A 20,790-nucleotide genomic window follows, 5' to 3' on the forward strand; every position below is an offset into this window, starting at 1 on the left:
CCATTCCTGTATCTGTTCCTGATCCCATTCCCATTCCCATTGCTGCTCCCATTCCCATTCTTCTTCCTGCTCCTGTTCCCATTCCCGCTCCCATTTCCATTCCCACTCCCACGGCTATCCCTGTTCCCGATCCCATTCCCGTTGTTCCCATTCCCGATCCCGTTCCCGCTGTTCCCGTACCTGGCTCTGCAGCTCGGGTGTCCCCAGGACGCTGACGAGGTTCTGGGAGCTGGCCCAGAGCGACTCCTCCAGCACCAGCAGCGCCCGCACGGGGCCCGACCCCACCTGGAGCAGCCGCACCGAGCCCGCGTCCCATAAACCCTCTGGAACGGGACCACCGGGAATGGGGTCAGGAATGGGGTCAGGAATGGGGTCAGGAATGGGCCCCGACCCCACCTGGAGCACCCGCACCGAGCCCGCGTCCCATAAACCCTCTGGGAACGGGATCACCGGGAATGGGGTCAGGAATGGGGTCAGGAATGGGGTCAGGAATGGGATAACAGGGAACAGGAAAACAAGGAATGGGAAAACATGGAACAGGATAATGGCAACAGAATAACAGAGAATGGGATAATATGAGATGGGATAATGGGGAATGGGATAACAGGGAATGGGATAACGGGGAATGGGATAACAACCGGGAATGGGAAAACAACAGGGATAATGGGGATTGGGATAAAAGGGAACGGGATAACAGGAAAAACACAGAACGCTCGGCACACATGGAACAGGGTAACGGAAAACAGGGAATGCTGAGCACACATGGAATGGGATAACAGGGAAAACAGGGAATGCTGAGCACACATGGAATGGGATAACAGGGATAACAGGGAATGCTGAGCACACATGGAATGGGATAACAGGGATAACAGGGAATGCTGAGCACACATGGAATGGGATAACAGGGAAAACAGGGAATGCTGAGCACATGTGGAACAGGGTAACAGGGAAAAGGGAAAACAGGGAACTCGGCACAGCCCGGAAGCTCCAGGTGCAGCTGAGCTCCCCCAGGAGTCACCAGGAATGTCATTCCCACTTCCCAACATTCTCAAAATTCCCTTTTCCTGCCGCACAAGGCACTGGAGCAGGGAAGGAGCGGCCACCTCCACCCTGAGGCTCCTTGGAAAAGCCCAAATTCCATTTTTTTTAACAGATTTGCTCCGGAAGGGCCACTCCAGGCCCAATCCTGAGGATCCGGGAGCAGCTGGATCGGGATGAATCCAAGGCCAGAGGCTCCGATCCATCGTCACTTTCCTTCTTTTTATTCCCAATCCATGTTGCTGCATCCAAACCCTCGGATCCCAGGAATTTGGAGCCTTTGGATGCTCCAAGCCCTGCTCCCAGCATATCCCAATTTCCAGGGAAAAGAAGCAATTCCAGGGAAGTTCATCCCTCCCAAAAGAGTCGGGATGCGGTTAAGAACTGCCCCCTGTGGGAGGCTGCTGTTTAATCAATTAACACTAATTAAATCGCTCTAATTGGCTCCCAGCGCTGCCATCGCTTGCGAGAGGGGATGGGCACAATCCCAGAAATCCGAGATCAGGGGGATTTGGTGGCTCGGGACTGAGCCAGGTGCTGCTTCCTGCAGCTTTTCCTGGAGAAAACCCGGAATTGTGTCTGAAAACTCCGCCGGATTCCCGGCTCTCCCCATCCCCCTAGTGATGGAAACGGGGAATTTCCCAACCCTGGAATTCCTGCAGAAGAGGGATCGCAGCAGGATGGGACCTCAGCCTGAGCCAAATCCCGGGAAAACAATCCCAAAATCCAGGGAATAAAGGGAGTTTTCCACCTAAGGAAAACTGGGGGACCAACGCCATTTCCAGCCCTAACACTGGGAATTTTGGGAAGGCAAAAATTCCCATTCCTTGTGATCCCACCCTGGATCTTGCAGCAGCCCCTCTCCAGGATCATTTTCCCAAGGTTTTCCCCCAAAACGAGTTTGTTTGGATCCACCATGGGAAAACTGGATTTTCCCGCTCTGGGGCTGCCAAGGGAAGGGGAAAATACTGTGAAAAAAAAGGAAAAATGGGGATTTATCCAAAATGGGAAATCCTCAATCATATTTATCCAGAGGGGGCATCCTTAATGGGAATTTATCCCAATCCCAACAGGATATCCTAAATATTGATCCTAAATATGGATTCATCCTCATGGGATATCCCAAATGGGGATTTATCCTAAACAGGGATTTATCCTGACGGGATATCCTAAATATGGATCCTAAATAGGAATTTATCCCGATGGAATATCCTAAATGGGGATTTATCCTAAACAGGGATTTATCCCAATCCCGATGGGATACCTTAAATGGGGGTTTATCCTAAATGGGGATTTATCTTGATGGCACATCCTAAATACAGATACTAAATAGGAATTTATCCTGATGGGCTCCCCTAAATTGGGATTGATCCAGATGGGATATCCTAAGTGGGGATTTATCCCAATCCCAATAGGATATCCTAAATATTGATCCTAAATATGGATTCATCCCCATGGGATATCCTAAAGGGGGATTTATCCTAAACAGGGATTTATCCCAATCCAGATGGGATCTCCTAAATAAGGATTTAGCCCAATCCCAACAGGATATTCCAAATATCAATCCTAAATATGGATTCATCCCGACGAGATATCCTACATGGGGATTTATCCCAACGGGATTTCCCAAACAAGGATCCATCCCAATCCCAATGGGATATCCTAAAGGGGGATTTATCCTAAAAGGGGATTTATCCTGACAGGATTTCCCAAACAAGGATCCATCCCAATCCCAATGGGATATTTTAAAGAGGGATTTATCCTCAAGGGGGATTTATCCTGATGGGATTTCCCGAACAGGGTTCCATCCCAATCCCAATGGGATATCCTAAAGGGGGATTTATCCTAAACGGGGATTTATCCTCAAGGGGGATTTATCCCAATCCTGACAGGATATCCTAAGGGGGAATTTATCCCAATCCCAACAGGCTATCCCAGACACAGATCCATCCCAATCCCAATGGGATATCCCAGACAGAGATCCATCCCAATCCCAACAGGCTATCCCAGACACAGATCCATCCCAATCCCAGTGGGATATCCCAGACACAGATCCATCCCAATCCCAATGGGATATCCCAGACACAGACCCATCCCAATCCCAATGGGATATCCCAGACACAGACTCATCCCAATCCCAATGGGATATCCCAGACACAGATCCATCCCAATCCTGATGGGATATCCCAGACACAGACCCATCCCAATCCCAATGGGATATCCCAGACACAGACCCATCCCAATCCCAATGGGATATCCCAGACACAGATCCATCCCAATCCCGATGGGATATCCCAGACACAGATCCATCCCAATCCCGATGGGATATCCCAGACACAGACCCATCCCAATCCCGATGGGATATCCTAAAGGGGGATTTATCCTAAACAAGGATTCATCCTAAAGGCGGATTTATCCTAAAGGGGGATTTATCCCAATCCCAGTAGGATATCCTAAACGGGGATTTATTCTAAAGAGGGATTCATCCTAAAGGGGGATTTATCCTGAAGGGGGATTTGTCCCAGTCCCGACGGGATTTCCCAGCCAGGGACCCAGCCCATTCCCGGGGTTTCTCCCGGCGCTCACCGTGGGTGCGGGGGAAGGCGGCCAGGCGCCCGTCCTGCAGCCCGGCCAGCAGGAAGGCGGGGCTGTTCCGCAGGCACAGCACGGGCACCGCGCCCGGCACGCGGCAGCGCTGCAGCACCGGCGTCCCCGCCGCCACCGCGCCGAACACCAGCAGGCTGCCGGCGCCATCATCATCATCATCATCATCATCATCATCATCGGGATCGGCCCGGCAGAGCAGGGAGAGAACGGGACCGGGATCATCGGGATTGGCCCCAGAGTACAGGGAGAGAACAGATCAGCATCGGGATCAGCCCCGGAGCCCAGGCAGGGGTCAGGGCTGGGATCTGGGATCGGGATTGGCCCTGCAGCGCCGGGAGACAGCGGGATCAGGGCTGGGATTTGGGATCAACCCTGGAGAGCGGACAGGGATCGGGATCAGCCCTGGAGCCCAGGCAGGGGTCAGGGCTGGGATCTGGGATCGGGATTGGCCCCACAGTGCCAGGAGAGAGTGGGACCGGGATCGGGATCAGCCCCGGAGTGTGGGGAGAGAGCAGGACCGGGATCGGGATCAGCTCCGGAGTGCGGGGAGAGAGCAGGACCGGGATCGGGATCAGCCCCGGAGTGTGGGGAGAGAGCAGGACCGGGATCGGGATCAGCCCCGGAGTGCGGGGAGAGAGCAGGACCGGGATCGGGATCAGCCCCAGAGTGCGGGGAGAGAGCAGGACCGGGATCGGGATCAGCCCCAGAGTGCGGGGAGAGAGCAGGACCGGGATCGGGATCAGCCCTGGAGCACAGGCAGGAAGTGGAGCCGGGATCAGGATCAGCCCCGCAGCATGGGGAGGGAGCGGGGTGGGAGCTGGGATCCAGTTTTGGGGCTGGGATCCAGGATGGGAGCTGGGACCCGGGATCGGGGCTGGGGATCCGGGATCGGGCCTGGGATTTGGGATGGGAGCTGGGATTTGGGATGAGAGCTGGGATCCAGGATCTCACCTCCCGTCCTGCAGCCCCAGGCACACTGCGGGGTGGGGGGCGTTGGGGGCCGGGTCCGGGCCCATTCCCTGCTCCGCGGGATCCTCGGGATGTGGCTCCGGGATGAATTCCATGCACAGCACCGGGGCCGGCACCGGGAAGGATTTGACGGTTCGGGGCACAGAGCGGTTCAGGGAGAAGATCTCCACCTGCCCCCCCGCCCCCTCCTGCCCCCCTCCTACCTGGGGGAAAGTGGGAAAAGTGGGAATGAGCATCTCGGGATTCCAGCAGAGCCATCCCAAATCCCACTCCCAGATGCAAAACCCCAAATCATCCCAAATAATCCCAAATCCTGGGATCCATTGGGGTTGTGCTCACCCAGAGATCTCCACCTGTCCCCCTGACCCCTCCTGCCCCACTCCCACCTATGGGGCAGGAAAACCAGGAGTGAGCATTCCAGGATTCCGGCCAGAGCCAGCCCAAATCCCAAATAACCCCAAAACCCAGGATCTGTTTGGGGTTGTGCTCACCCAGAGATTTCCACCTATCCCCCCGCCCCCTCCTGCCCCCCTCCCACCGGCAGGAAAAGTGGGAATGAACATCCCTGGGAAGAGGATTCCTGCCAGAGCCATCCCATATCCCAAACCCTAAACAACCCCAAATCCCAAACCCCAAACCCCAAATAACCCCAAACCCCAAATAACCCCAAATAACCCCAAACCCCAAATAACCCCAAACAGCCCCAAATAACCCCAAACCCCAAATAACCCCAAACAGCCCCAAATAACCCCAAACCCCAAATAACCCCAAACCCCAAATAACCCCAAATAACCCCAAACCCCAAATAACCCCAAACAGCCCCAAATAACCCCAAACCCCAAATAACCCCAAACAGCCCCAAATAACCCCAAACCCCAAATAACCCCAAACAGCCCCAAATAACCCCAAACCCCAAATAACCCCAAATAACCCCAAATAGCCCCAAATAACCAAATAACCCCAAACCCCAAATAACCCCAAATAACCCCAAATAACCCCAAATAACCCCAAATAACCCCAAATAACCAAATAACCCCAAACCCCAAATAACCCCGAATAGCCCCAAATAACCCCAAACCCCAAATAACCCCAAATAACCCCAAATAGCCCCAAATAACCCCAAATAACCCCAAACCCCAAATAACCCCAAATAGCCCCAAATAACCCCAAACCCCAAATAACCCCAAACCCCAAATAACCCCAAATAGCCCCAAATAACCCCAAATAGTCCCAAATAACCCCAAACCCCAAATAACCCCAAATAGCCCCAAATAACCCCAAATAGTCCCAAATAACCCCAAATAGTCCCAAATAACCCCAAACCGCAAATAACTCCAAAACCGAAATGACCCCAAAACCCAAATGACCCCAAACAACCCCAAACGACCCCAAATGACCCCAAACGACCCCAAATGACCCCAAACAACCCTAAACGACCCCAAACGACCCCAAATGACCCCAAAGGACCCCAAAGAGCCCCAGCCCACCCCCCGCAGCCGGGGCTCTGCTCACCCACAGGAAGCCCTGGGGCAGGGAGGTGCTGACGGCCGAGAACCCCAGGAGGGAGGAATGGACGGGATTGTGGACGGCAGCTCCGAGCTGGGGGAACCAAAACATTGGGAATGGGACCCAACTTCCCCCTTGGAATGCCCCAATTCCTGCATTTTCCAGCCCCTCCCATGTGGGATTTGTGGGATTTGTGCTTTTCCACCCCAAAATCACAGACGTGAAGGGACAGGGGATGGAGAGCCCAAATCAGCCCAAGCAGGCAGAGGATCAGTCAGAACCCCAAAATTCGGGATCCAGCTCCTATTCCCAATTTTCCCCCTTCGATTCCATCAATTCCTTCATTTTCCAGCCACTCCACTGTGGGACTTGTGCCTTTCCTCCCAAAAATCATGGATATGAAGGGCAAGGGGATGGAGAACCCAAATCACCCCAAGCTTGCAGGGGATCAGTGGGAATCCCAAAACTTGGGATCCAGCTGCCATTCCCAATTTTCCCCCTTGGAATGCCCCAATCCCTGTCTTTTCCAGCCCCTCCACTGTGGGATTTGTGCTTTTCTGCCCCAAAATCACAGATATGAAGGGAAAGGATATGGAGAACCCAAATCACCCCAAGCAGGCAGAATGTCAGTACATTTCCCAAAATCTGGGATCCAGCTGCTATTCCCAACTTTCCAGGCTGGATTGCCCCAATTCCTGACTTTTCCATCCCCTTCAGGCTGGGATTTGTGCCCTTCCCAGCTGGATCAAGGGTTTTTCCAGCCCTTCCAGGGTGGGATTTGTGCCTTTCCCAGCTGGATCCAAGGGTTTTCCAGTCCCTCAGGAATGGGATTTGTGCCTTTCCCGCCTGGATCCAGGGATTTTCCAGCCCCTCCAGGGAGGGATTTGTGCTCTTCCCGGCTGGATCCGGGGTTTTCCCGGCTCTCACCTGCAGATCCAAGGCTTTGGAGGAGAAGGCTGGAATGTGGCAGGACAGGATGGGGCACCAGAAGGGAGCTCGGCTCTTCCTGTCCTCGTCGGGGCAGAGCCAGCCCGGCTGGTTCTCATCCCCTGCGGAAAACCGGGAGCACCGGGATCACCCCCACCCCAATCCATTATTTTCCACGGATTTGGGATGCGCCTCATCCCCTCCTCAGAATTATTGCAGTGTGGAGGGGGAAAAAATCCCAAAAAAACAAATTTATGGGAAAAAGTTCCATGGTAAGGCGTTCCCCGACATCAGGTTGGGATGGGGTTGGGGCTCTGGCTCGTGGATATGGGATTATCCAACAGCAGAAAGCTCCCAAACCTCCTCCAAAACCTTCCCAGCCTCCTTCAAAACTGCCCAGATCTTCTCCCAGATCTCCCCAACCTTTTCCAAAACCTCCCAGATCTTCTCCAAAAACTTCCCAAGATGTTCTCCAAACCTCCTCCAGAACCTCCAGAAACTTCTCAAAAGTTCCCAAACCTTCCCCAGGACCTCCTCCAGAACCTCCCCAAACCTTCTCCAGAAGTTCCCCAAATCCTCCCCAGCATTGTCCAGAGCCTCCCAAAACTTCCCCAGAACACCCAAACCTTCCCCAAACCTCCCAAACCTTTCCCCAAAACCTCTCCAATCTTCTCCAGAACCTCCCAAACATTCCCCAGAACCTCCCCAACATTCTCCAGGACCTCCCAAACCTCCAGAACCTCCCCAGCTTTCTCAGAACCTCCCCAAAACCTTCTCCACAAGCTTCCCCAAAGTCTCCCAAACCATCTCCAGAACCTCCCCAAACCTCCGGAACCTCCCTGACATTCCCCAGACTTTTCCAAACCTTCTCCAAACACTCTCCAGAACCTCCCCAAAACCTCCCCAGCCTGCTCAGAAAATTCCCAAACCTTCTCCACAAGCTTCCCCAAAGCCCCCCCAACCTTCTCCAGGCCCTCCCTCCCTCCTCCCTGCCCTGCCTCCCGGGGTTCCCGCCTTTCCCGCCCCGGGGTGTCCGGGCGGAGCAGGACTCACGCAGGCCGATCTTGGCCAGGTGCAGCCGGTTCACCCAGGAGATCTTGCTCAGGGGGCTGGGGGTGATGAACACCACCATGACACTGATGGGGCGCCCAGACCTGCGGGACACGGCGGCCTTCAGCCTCATCCTCATCCTCACCCCCATCATCCCCACCATCTTCATCCTCACCCCCATCATTCTCATCATTGTTATCCTTATCCCCATCATCCTCTTCATCATCATCATCCTCATGCCCATCATCCTCCTCCTCATCTTCACCCTCATTTCCATCATCCTCCTCCTCATCATCTTCATCCTCCTCATCACCTTCATCCTCACCCCTATCATCCCCATCATTAGCCTGATCCCCATCATCCTCTTCTTCATCATCATCTTCATCCTCATCCCCATCATCCTCCTCCTCATCTTCACCCTCATTTCCATCATCCTCCTCCTCATCATCTTCATCCTCCTCATCACCTTCATCCTCACCCCTATCATCCCCATCATTATCCTGATCCCCATCATCCTGTTCTTCATCATCATCTTCATCCTCATCCCCATCATCCTCCTCCTCATCTTCACCCTCATTCCCATCATCCCCCTCTTCATCATCATCTTCATCCTCCTCATCTTCATCCTCATCCCCATCATCCTCCTCCTCCTCATCTTCATCCTCATCCCCATCATTCTCCTCCTCGTCATCCTTCCCCTCCTCCTCTTCTTCATTCTCCTCATCCTCATCATCTTCATCCTGCTCTTTTCCTCCTCTTCCTCCTCCTTTCTCCTCTTCTTCCTCCTCTTCCTTATCCTCATCTTCCTCATCCTCTTCTTCCTCATCCTCATCATCTTCATCCTGCTCTTTTCCTCTCTCCTCTTCTTCCTCCTCTTCCTCTTTCTTATCCTCATCTTCCTCATCCTCCTCATCCTCATCCTCCTCCTCCTCATCTTCTTCCTCACCCTCTTCCTCACCCTCCTCATCCCCATCTTCCTGCTCCTCCTCCATCCCAGATTCCCGCCTCACTTGTCCGGTTTCCCGGGCAGCAGCAGCCGCAGGCGGCACTTGTTGGCCGAGTGGATCTCCTCCTCCTTGACCTTCATCATCCTCTGCAGGGCCAGGCACCAGTCCTGCGCCACCGTCATGTTCAGGTTCTGGAGGACATCGGGAGCGGTCCCTCAGCGCCGGGACCAGCCGGGATCCTGCCCGGAGGAGCCGCGGCGGCTCCCGGCAGCGCGGGCGGTACCTGGTAGGTGCCGTGCAGGGTGCTGACGAGCAGCGTGATCTGCTCCACCACCGCCAGGTCCTTCTGCAGGTCCTGCAGCTCCTGGAAGAGCCGCGGGGGGCCCAGGTAGACCTTGTCTTTGGGGAGGAAAAACGGGATTTCAGGCGCACGGAGCGCCACGGGATCCAGCAGGCTGGAGAAGATTCCGAGAGGGAGCCCAGCCCGTGACCCCACACCAGCAGGGACGGCCCCGAGCGCCACGGCCGCTGCTCCTCAAACATCTCCAGGGATGGTGACTCCCAGAGTGGTGAAATCCCCCAGAGCCAGCCCACGGAGGCTCTCCTGCCAGGAATGAGGCTGGAGTGCCACATCCATGACTGCATCACCTCCCAGAGTGGTGAAATCCCCCAAAACCCCCCAAATCCCAGCCCAAGGAGGTTCTCCTGCCAGGAATGAGACTGGAGCTCCACATCTGTGACTCCACCACCTCCTAGAGCAGTGGAATCCCCTAAAAGCCCCCAAATCCCCTAAAACCCCCCAAATCACATCCCACCAAGGTCATCCCACCAGGAAGGAGGCCCTGACCATCTCCCAGAGTGGTGAAATCCCGTAAGACCCCCCAAATCCCAGCCCAGGGAGGTTTTCCTGCCAGGAATTCATCTGGAGCCCTACATCTCTAACTCCATCACTTCCCAGAGGGGTGAAATCCCCTAAAACACCCCAAAACCCCTAGAGAACCCCAAATCCCAGCCCAGGGAGGTCCTCCCACCAGGAATGAGGCCCCGAGTGCTGCACCCATGACTCCACCACCCCTCCGAGGGGTGAAATCCCCTAAAAACCCCCAAATCACCTAGAACCCCCCAAATCCCCTAAACCGCCCCCAAATCACTGCCCAGGCAGGTTCTCCCACCAGCAATGAGGCCCTGAGCAGTGCATTGGTGACTCCATCACCCCTCAGAGGGGTGAAATGCCCTAGAACACCCCATATCCCCTAAACACCACCAAATCCCAGCCCAGGGAGGTTTTCCCACCAGGAATGAGGCCCCGAGGGCTGCATCCATGACTCCACCATCCCTCAGAGGGGTGAAATCCCCTAAAAACCCCCAAATCCCCTAAAATGCCCCCAAATCCCCTAAAACCCCCCAAATCCCCTAAAATGCCCCCAAATCCCCTAAAACACCCCCAAATCCACTAAAACGCCCCCAAATCCCCGCCCACGCAGGTTCTCCCACCAGGAATGAGGCCCTGAGCAATGCATTGGTGACTCCACCATCCCTCTGAGGGGTGAAATCCCCTAAAATGCCCCCAAATCCCCTAAAACCCCCCAAATTGCCTAAAACGCCCCCAAATCCCCTAAAACGCCCCCAAATCCCCTAGAACACCCCAAATCCCTGCCCAGGGAGGTTTTCCCACCAGGAATGAGACCCCAAGGTCTGCATCCAGGACTCCACCACCCCTCTGAGGGGTTAAATCCCCTAAAACCCCCCAAATCCCCTAAAACACCCCATATCCCCTAAAACCCCCCAAATCACCACCCAGGGAGGTTCTCCCATCAGCAATGAGGCCCCGAGTGCTGCACTGGTGATTCCACCACCCCTCAGAGGGGTGCGATCCCCTAAAAACCCCCAAATCCCTTAGAACCCCCCAAATCCCCTAAAACACCCCAAATCGCCCAGGGAGGTTCTCCCACCAGGAATGAGGCCCCGAGTCCTGCATCCATGACTCCACCACCCCTCCAAGGGGTGAAATCCCCTAAAACGCCCCCAAATCCCCTAGAACCCCCCAAATCCTCTAGAACTCCCCAAATCCCCTTAGAACCCCCCAAATCCCCTAAAACACCCCAAATCACTGTCCAGGGAGGTTCTCCCACCAGGAATGAGGCCCCGAGTCCTGCATCCATGACTCCACCACCCCTCTGAGGGGTGAGATCCCCCAAAACGCCCCCCAACCCCCCGGGCGCTCACTGTGCGCGGCCGGGCCGGCGGGCGCGTGCCGGCGGGTGCCGGCGTTGGCCGCGGCCGCGGCGCTGTCCTTGTCACCGGCGCCGCTCTCCTGGCCCACCTCCACCACCTGCACCTGCGGGAGGGCCGTGCTCCACTTCAGCACGTACTTGGGGCCCAGGGGCACCAGGCTGCTGATTTCCAGCTGGCCTCTGCCAAGGCAAGAATTCCAGGTCAAGAAAACCCCGGATTTTTCCAAAATCCGTGGATTTTCCCAAGAAACCCCCCTGGTTTTTCCCCCCAAAAATACGTGTCCTGCAAGCCAAGCACCCCACACCGTGCAGGATCCCCCAAAGGTGGGGCCGCTGATTTCCAGCTGGCCTCTGCCAAGGCAACAGTTCCAAGTCAAAAAAACCCCCGGATTTTCCCAAAAACACATGGATTTCCCCCCGAAAAAGCATCCCGCAGGCCGAGCACCCCACACCGTGCAGGAACCCCCAAAGGTGGGGCACACGACACAGCACAGCACACCCGGCACCTACCCTGCAGGCACTGGCCTGGAGAGGGGAAAAAGGAGGGATTCAGGGGGATTTGGGGAATGTCGTGAGGTTTTCCTGCTTGGCAGCATCAAATTCCGCCAACTCCACCCCATTCCCAAATCCCACAGCAGCTCTGAGACCCCACAGGAGCAGCAGGGAGGGAGACAGGTCAGAGGTGGGTAGGCAAACCCCAGACTTGATGGGATTTCCCAAAAAAACCCAAACTCAACGGGATTCTCACCAAAAACCCAAACTCAATGGGATTCTCACCAAAAACCCAAACTCAATGGGATTCTCACCAAAATTCCTAGACTTGATGGGATTTCCCCCAAAAACCCCAAACTGGGTAGGATCCCCCTTAAAAACCCCAATCTCAATGGGATTTCCCTAAAAACTCCAAATTTGATGGGATTCCCCCCAAAAACCTCAAACCCAATGGGAACCCCCCCAAAAACCCCCAACTCAATGGGGAGCCCCCAAACACCCCAAACTCGATGGGACTCCCCCCAAAATTAGGATGAGGAAGATGAGGAGGATGAGGATGAGGAGAAAGAGAAGGAGGAGAAGGAGAAGGAGAAGGAGAAGGAGAAGGAGAAGGAGAAGGAGAAGGAGAAGGAGAAGGAGAAGGAGAAGGAGAAGGAGAAGGAGAAGGAGAAGGAGAAGGAGAAGGAGAAGGAGAAGGAGAAGGAGAAGGAGAAGGAGGAGGAGGAGGAGGAAGAGGAGGAGGAGGAGGAGGAGGAGAAGGAGGAGAAGGAAAACAAGGATGAGGTGGAGGAAGGTGAGGATGACAAGGATGAGGAAGAGGATGAGGAGGAGGATGAGGAGATCTGCCGAGGGTTCTGGGGTCAGGAGGTGCCCAGCACGTACTTGAAGTTGACGTTGGCGCAGACCAGCAGGTCGCTGAGCAGGAACACCTTCCTCTCCTTGGACTTGAGCAGCTGCCCGCGGTCCCCGTACACCGTCTCGGTCAGCGTCTCGCACAGCAGCAGCTGCCGCTGCCCCGAGCTCAGCAGCTGCAGGACAATCCCCAGCTGGTGACTCCAGGCTGGAGATGCCACTCCGGAGTGGCCAATCCCAGAACAGAGCCAGAATCGGCAATGCCCAGCATTGTCAAAAAATAAAGCTTCTCCAAGAGGTCCCCAACTTCCTCCAAAACCTCCCAAAACCTTCTCCAGAACCTCCCGAAAAACATCTCCAGAACCTCTGAAAAACTTTCTCAAGGACTTCTCCAAACCTTCTCCACCACTCCCCAAAACTTCTCCAGAAGGTCCTCAACCTCCTCCAGAACCTCCCAAAACCTTCTCCAAAGCTCCCCATCTCCTCCAGAATCTTCCCAATCCTTCTCCAGATCCTCCCAAAACCTTCTCCAAAAGCTCCCAAACCTTTGTCAAAAGCTCCCAGATCTCCTTCAGAACCTCCCAAAAACCTTCTCCAGAACCTGGAGATCCCACACATGGAGTGGGAGCTCCAAATCCAAACCCACCAGATCCTTGGGGAGGAATTCCCAAACTCCACCATCAAGGCTTGGTTTGGACCAAGATCCTCTGGGAGCAAACAGGGATCCTGCTTCCCAAAAACCCCGATGTGGAGAGGGAGCCACAAATCCCACCAGCAGCTCCAAACCCTGCTGAGGATCAGGATGAGGAGGAGGAGGAGGAGGAGGAGGAGGAGGAGGAGGGGGAAGAGGAGGAAGAAGAGGAGGAGGAGGAGAATGAGGACGAGGACAAGGAGGACAAGGAGGAGGACAAGGAGGATAAGGACGAGGAGGACGAGGAGGATAAGGCTGAGGATGAAGACGAGCAGGAGGATGAGGATGAGGATGAAGGTGACGAGGAGCCCCCACCTTGTTGAAGCTGCTGCGGTCGCTGATGCTCTTGCTGAGCTGCTGCATCTCGGCCACCTGGTCGGCCAAGCGCTTCTGCTCGTTGAGCTTCTCAGCCAGCGTCTCCAGCTCGGTCAGCGCCAGCTGCAGCGACAGGCGGTCGGCGTGGCCACGCGGGGTGTTCTTCAGCATGTCCTGGGACATGGAAACACCGGGAATGGCCCTGAGGAACCGCCACGGCAACGCTTATGGAGCCTCCCACACTGAGGTTTGGAGGATGATCCTTGGGTGGATCCAAAAATTCAACCAGGGTGCCCACTCCAAAGTGTGTCCCTGTCCTGCAGCTGCCAAAAAGGTGCTTCTCCAGAACCTCCCAAAAACCTTCTCCAGAACCTCCTCAAAACCTTCTCCAGAACCTCCCAAAAACCTTCTCCAGAACCTCCAAAAAACTTTCTCCAGAACCTCCCCAGTCCTTGTCCAGAACCTCCAAAAAACCTTCTCCAGAACCTCCCAAAAACTTTCTCAAGAACCTCCAAAAAACCTTCTCCAGAACCTCCCAAAAAACTTCTCCAGAACCGCCTCAGTCCTTGTCCAGAACCTCCCAAAAACCTTGTCCAGAACCTCCCAAAAACCTTGTCCAGAACCTCCCAAAACCTTCTCCAGAACCTCCTCAAAATCTTCTCCAGAACCTCCTAAAAACCTTCTCCAGAACCTCCCAAAAACCTTCTCCAGAACCTCCTCAAAACCTTCTCCAGAACCTCCCAAAAACCTTCTCCAGAACCTCCAAAAAACTTTCTCCAGAACCTCCCCAGTCCTTGCCCAGAACCTCCAATAAACCTTCTCCAGAACCTCCCAAAAACTTTCTCAAGAACCTCCAAAAAACCTTCTACAGAACCTCCCAAAAAACTTCTCCAGAACCGCCTCAGTCCTTGTCCAGAACCTCCCAAAAACCTTGTCCAGAACCTCCCAAAAACCTTGTCCAGAACCTCCCAAAACCTTCTCCAGAACCTCCTCAAAATCTTCTCCAGAACCTCCTAAAAACCTTCTCCAGAACCTTCCAAAAATTTTCTCCAGAACCTCCTAAAAACCTTTTCTAGCACCTCCCCGGTCCTTATCCAGAGCCTCCAAAAAACCTTCTCCAGAATCTCTACGACCTTGCCCAAAACCTCCCCAAAACCTTCTCCAGAACCTTCCAAAAATCTTCTCCAAAAGCTCCCCAAAACCTTCTCCAAAAGTTCCCCAAGACCTTCTCCAAAGCTCCCCAAAGTCCTCCAGAACCTCCCTTCTCTCACCTGCAGAAAGATGGGCTGAGGGAACTGGGAGCACTTTGGGCACCTCCAAATTCTAAGCTTAGGAGATGATCCTTGGCATGGATCCAAAAATCAAAAAATCCCAGAAATCAAAAAAAACTGGCCTTCTCCTGCGGAACCCAAAAAGCTGCTTCTCCAGAACCTCCCTAAAACCTCCTCCAAAAGCTCCCAAACGTCCTCCAGAACCTCCCCCTCGTCTCACCTGCAGGAGGAGGATGAACTGAGGGAACCTCTGGATGGGCTTCACCATCAGCCCGTAGAGCGTGACGCGGTCGGCGCTGGCCATCTGCCGCTTCTGCCGGGGGAAACGCCACAAAAACCGGCGGGTTTGGGAAATGCCATAAAAAGGGATTTTTGGGAAGTGCCATAAAAAGGGGATTTTTGGGAAAAGTGGAGGTGCGGAGGGGCCACGCTGACCTTGAGGAAGTCCAGGAAGGCGGGTTTGGTCAGACAGGCCTTCTTGATCAGGGACATGGCCGTGGTGAAGTTGTTGACGTAGTCGCTGTAGACGTCCAGCACCATGGACTTGGAGAACTGGGAGAGGACGGGAGAGCGGGAATGGCGTGGGGCTTCCCAAAAAATGGGGTGGGGCTTCCCAAAAAACAGGGTGGGCAAGGTGCTGGGGGTGTCCCACCATTCCAATGCTCCACCCATCCCTGGTGGGATCCCAAGGGATGTTTGGGGCTGATTCCTCGTTTTTCTTCTTACTGAGGTCCCAAGTCCAGCACCATGGACTTGGAGAACTGGGACAGGTGGGAGAGTGGGAATGGTGTGGGGCTTCCCAAAAAATGGGAAATCAGGCAGTGCTGGGTGTGTGCCATCACTCCAATCCTCCACCCATCCCTGGTGGGATTCCAAGAAAAGTTTGGTGGTGATTCCCGGTTTTTTATCCTACCAAGGCCATGAGTCCAGTGCCATCGACTTGGAGAACTGAGAGAAGACTGGACACTGGGAATGATGTGGGGATTCCCAAAAAATGGGGTGGGCAAAGCATGGGGTGCTGGGGGCATCCCAATTTGGGCACCATCACTCCACCCATCCCTGGTGGGATCCCTGGGGATTTTGGGGGCAATTCCTAATCTCTAATGGGATCCCAAGGGAGGTTTGGGGGTGATTCCCAATTCCCAGGTTTTGATGGGACCTCAGGGAGGTCTGGGGGTGGTTCCCAGTCTCTGATCCCAGGGGGGTTTTGGGGGAAATTCCCAATCTTTGGGGAGGATTTGGGATGATTCCCAATTGCTGATCCTGGGGGGATTTTGGGGGCAATTAGGATAGGACCCCAGAGGGATTTGGGGCCATTCTTGTTTTTTGCTGGGATCCCAGGGGAATTCTGGGGCTAGTCCTGTTTTTTTATGAGATCCCAGAGGAGGCTGGGGGCTGATTCCCAATCTCTGATTCCAGGGGGATTTTGGAGGCCATTCCTGTTTTCTTCTGGGACCCCAGCGGTATTTGGGGCCATTCCCAGTTTTTGCTGGGACCCTGCAAGATCTGGGGCCATTCCCGGTGTCTGCTGTGATCCCAGCAGGATTTGGGGCCATTCCTGGCTTTTGATGGGATCCCAGGGGAATTTTGGGACCATTCCTGGCTTTTTATGAGATCCCAGAGGAAGTTGGGGGCTAATTCCCAATCTGATTCCAGGGGGATTTTGGAGGCCATTCCTGGCTTTTGCTGGGATCCCAGGGGAATTTGGGGCCATTCCTGATTTTTGCTGTGATCCCAGGGGGATCTGGGGCCGTTCCCGGTGTTTGCTGTGACCCCAGGGGGATTTGGGGCCGTTCCCGGTGTTTGCTGTGATCCCAGGGGGATCTGGGGCCATTCCCGGTGTTTGCTGTGATCCCAGGGGGATCTGGGGCCGTTCCCGGTGTTTGCTGTGACCCCAGGGGGACTTGGGGCCGTTCCCGCTTCCCCCGCACCGAGGCCACGAAGAGGTCCCCGATCTTCTCGTTGGAGTCCCACTCGGCCACGCGCGAGGCCAGGGCGATCTGGAACATGGAGTGGCACTGCAGGATCTCCTTCAGCCGGAAGAACACCAGCTGGCACTTGCGGGCGCTCAGCACCTTGGGCTCCATCTCCAGCAGCGGGTTCCGGTAATCCTGCGGGAATTGCGGCGCTGGGATCCCGGGATCCGCGCCGGGGGATCCCCATCCCGCCCGAGCGGGGCCCCCACCTGCAGGATGCGCTTCAGGGAGTCCACGTAGCTGCGCTCGCTCTGCACGATGGAGCCCAGGATGTGCCGCCGGAGCACCTGCGGGGCACGGAACGGGTCCCGATCCCAAAATCCCCAACCATGGGACTGGGGAAAGGCAGGAACAGCCCTCATGCCACAGCCCCAAATCCCAGGATCAGGGAAATGCAGGCACAGCCCTGATCCCAAAATCCCCAATCCTGGGATTGGGGAAATGCAGGAACAGCCATGATCCCACAATTCCAAATCCTGATATAATGGGAAAGGCAGGCACAGAATCCCGGGATTGGGGAGAGGCAGACACAGCCCTGATCCCAAAATCCCCAATCCTGGGATTGGGGAAATGCAGGAACAGCCATGATCCCACAATTCCAAATCCCGATATAATGGGAAAGGCAGGCACAGAATCCCGGGATTGGGGAGAGGCAGACATAGCCCTGATCCCACAATCCCAAATCCTGATATAATGGAAAAGGCAGGCACAGCCCTGACCCCAAAATCCCCAATCCTGGGATCCGGGAAAATGCAAGAACAGCCGCAATCCCCAAATCCCAGAAGAGGGGAAAGGCTGGCCCAGCCTGTTGGGCTCAGCCGTGATCCCCAACCCCAAATCCCAGGAAAAGGGAACCAGCCCCAGCCCTGCGGAAGCGCTGACCCAGCAGCGCCATTTCTGCTGACTCGGCATTTCCCTGTTGCTCAATCACAGGGCCCAGGGGACGCTGTGACCCCCCCAGATCCCGGGAAAGCCGATTCCCAAATCCCAGGAGATCCTGAAAAAGCCCCCATCCCAGATCCCGGGAAAGCCCCAATCCCAGGAAAGCCCCGATCCCAATCCTGGGAAAGCCCCGATCCCAGGAAAGCCCCAGTTCCAGACCCCAGGAAAGCCCCGATCCCAGGAAAGCCCCGATCCCAGACCCCAGGAAAGCCCCGATCCCAGGAAAGCCCCAATCCCAGGCGATCCCGGACCTGCTGCGGGCTCAGCCCCTCGGGCGCGGGGCCCAGCTCGGGCGGGGGGTGCCTCATGTCGGACACGGTGACCTCCAGGAAGCCGGTGTCCTCCTCCTCCGAGTCCCCTGCGGCACGGGAACACCAAAAACCCCAAACTGACCCAAACTGACCCCAAACTGAGCCTTCCGGGGCCGGAGGCACAGCCCGCTTCTCCCGGTATTCCCGGTATCCCGTGTCCTTCCAGAGCGGTCACCGGACACCAGGATGAGCAGGGCAGGAGCGGGGATGTGACGGGGAGGAGACAGGGAGGGTCCCCATCCCAAAAATCCGCCTGGGAACAGTGGGAACAGCGGGAACAGCGCCTCGTCCTCGCTCCGAGACAGCGGGAACCGGGAAAAGGAGCCGGGAGCCCAGGAAAAGTGGGAAGTGCCAGAGTGGGGACCAGGACAGCACCATGGGGAGGGGACAGGGAGGGTCCCCATCCCAAAAATCTGCCCGGAAACAGCAGGAACAGCGCCTCGTCCTCGCTCCGAGACAGCGGGAACCGGGAAAAGGAGCCAGAGCGCAGGGAAAGCGGGACACGCCGGAGCGGGCAGCGCTTACCCGAGGCCGAAGCAGCCGAGGAGGAGGAGGGCGAGCGAGCCAGGGAAAGCTCAGCATGAGCCAAGGAAAGCTCGGGATGAGCCAAAGAAAACTTGGGATGCGAGCGCGGACGTCGCCTCCACATGGCCCCGGCCCCATCCCGGGCCAGAAATCCCGGGAAGGGGAAGGGCTGGGGGGAGAGAAGGAGGAAGGGAAGGGAGGAAGGGAGGGAAGGGAAGGGCTGCGGGACCTTTTTCCTTCCCTAATTTCGGCTCCTCCTCCCCGGGGATGCTCTCCCGGGATTGCCGCGCCCCAAAGCCACACTGGCCATGCGGGAACGGTGGGACCGATCCCATGGGAACGGCGGGAACGGCGGGACCGATCCCCACGGGAATGGCGGGACTGATCCCATGGGAAGCTGCGGGAACGGCGGGACCGATCCCATGGGAATGGCGGGACCGATCCCATGGGAATGGCGGGACCAATCCCATGGGAAGCTGCAGGAACAGCAGGACACACACAGCCAATCCCATCCCATGGGAAGCTGCAGGAAAGCTGGGAACACACAGCCGATCCCATAGGAATGCTGGGACACACACATTTCCCATGGGAATGCTCTGGGAGTGCCAGGAACACGCAGTGGATCCCATGGGAATGCTCTGGGAGTGCCAGGAACACACAGCAGATTCCATGGAAAGCTGCAGAAATGCCGGGAACACACGCGGCCGATCCCCCGGGAAGCTCCAGGCGCTGGGATCCAGCGGGATCGATCCTACCTCCCCTGGATCCTACCTGCCCTGGGCTGCTCCAGGGAAACCCGGGAGCTCCGGCGGGAGCGCGGCGGCTTCTCCGCCTCGGCCGCGCTCCTCCTGCGCTCCCCATCCCCTGCAGGACAGGGAAAGGCCCCGGGAATTGGGAATTCCGGGGAAACCCCACAGGGAAAACCCAAGGATGGCCCCGGTGCTGCTGGGGAGGAGCGGCTGTTTTATCCCAAAAACCCGAGGAGCGAGTGGGAGCTTGCCAGGAGTGGGAAGAGTCCGAGGAAAGCTCCAAATGCAGGGAATTATCCAGGAAAAATGGGAAAGGGGAGCAGGATGAGGATTCCCTAAAAACCATCCTCTCCAAGGGCCTTGCTGGGCTGTGGGGTTTGGGTTTCCTGCTCCTCATTCCCTATGGGACAGGGAGGGGTCAGGAAAACCCCCCAGGAACCAGGAATTTAGGGAAAAATCCAAGGGAAACCCCCTAGGAACTGGGATTTAAGGGAAAATCCAAGGGAAACTCCCTGCGAATTGTGAGTTCAGGAGAAAAATCCTGAGGGAAAAACCCCTGAGGAATTGGGAATTCAGGGAAAAAAATCCTGAAGGAAAAATGCAATGAAAACCTCCTGGGAATTGGGAATTCAGGGAAAAAATCCTGAGGGGAAAATCCAAGGGAAACCCCAGAACTGCTGGGTGGAGTGGCTGTTTTATCCCAAATGGAAAAAGGGAGCGAGCTGCGAGTGGGAACAAAGGAAATACAAGGAATAATCCAGGAAAAAACTGTGAAAGGTGAGAGGGATCAGGATTCCTGAAATCCGCCCTCTCCAATGGCTTCTCCTGCCTCTGGGTTCGGTTTTCCCACTCCCCATTCCCTATGGGACAAGGCTGGGTCAGGAAAAGCCCCGGGAATTGGGAATTCAGGGGAAAAAATCCTGAAGGGAAAAATCCATGGGAAAGCCCGTGGGAACAGATAATTCAGGGAAACAAACCCTGAGGGTAAAATCCAAGAAAAATCCCAGAGGAATTGGGAATTCAGGGGGAAAATCTTGAAAGAAAATCCATGGGAAACCCTGTGGAAATTGGGAATTCAGGGAAAGAAATCCTGGAGGGACAAAATCTTGAAGGAAAACCACAAGGACGGGCCGGGTGCTGCCGTTTTATCCCTGAAGGATAAAAGGGAAGGAGGTGGAGACTGCAGAGATCCTGGGAAGCTCCAGATCCGTGGAATGAGGCAGGAGAACGGGAAGGTGGTTCTGAAGGGATGGGGTTCCTGGTTCCGTAGGGATGGGATCCCTGGGGTTCCCTGGGGATGGGATCCCCTGGTTCTGTGGGGATGGGACCCCCAGTTCCAGAGGAACGGGGTCCTGGGTTTCTGTAGGGATGGGATCCCCAGGGTTCCA

General features: G+C 55.7%; 1 protein-coding gene across 1 annotated transcript in view; it reads right to left on the bottom strand.

Annotated features, from left to right (window-relative positions):
* Window positions 1–20,790, bottom strand: part of ARHGEF10L (Rho guanine nucleotide exchange factor 10 like) — a 38,475-nt gene that overhangs the window by 3,841 nt on the left and 13,844 nt on the right. Inside the window, 16 exon segments of the mRNA XM_059866475.1 lie at window positions 181–323; window positions 3,625–3,779; window positions 4,597–4,817; window positions 6,127–6,213; window positions 7,048–7,169; window positions 8,101–8,201; window positions 9,108–9,235; window positions 9,328–9,443; window positions 11,271–11,458; window positions 12,653–12,798; window positions 13,629–13,802; window positions 15,120–15,212; window positions 15,335–15,451; window positions 16,831–17,010; window positions 17,085–17,162; window positions 18,069–18,175. Coding sequence (XP_059722458.1) covers window positions 181–323; window positions 3,625–3,779; window positions 4,597–4,817; window positions 6,127–6,213; window positions 7,048–7,169; window positions 8,101–8,201; window positions 9,108–9,235; window positions 9,328–9,443; window positions 11,271–11,458; window positions 12,653–12,798; window positions 13,629–13,802; window positions 15,120–15,212; window positions 15,335–15,451; window positions 16,831–17,010; window positions 17,085–17,162; window positions 18,069–18,175 — 2,156 coding nt within the window.

This window comes from Haemorhous mexicanus, chromosome 23 (genome assembly GCF_027477595.1).
Source record: "Haemorhous mexicanus isolate bHaeMex1 chromosome 23, bHaeMex1.pri, whole genome shotgun sequence".
Taxonomy (NCBI): Eukaryota; Metazoa; Chordata; class Aves; order Passeriformes; family Fringillidae; genus Haemorhous; species Haemorhous mexicanus.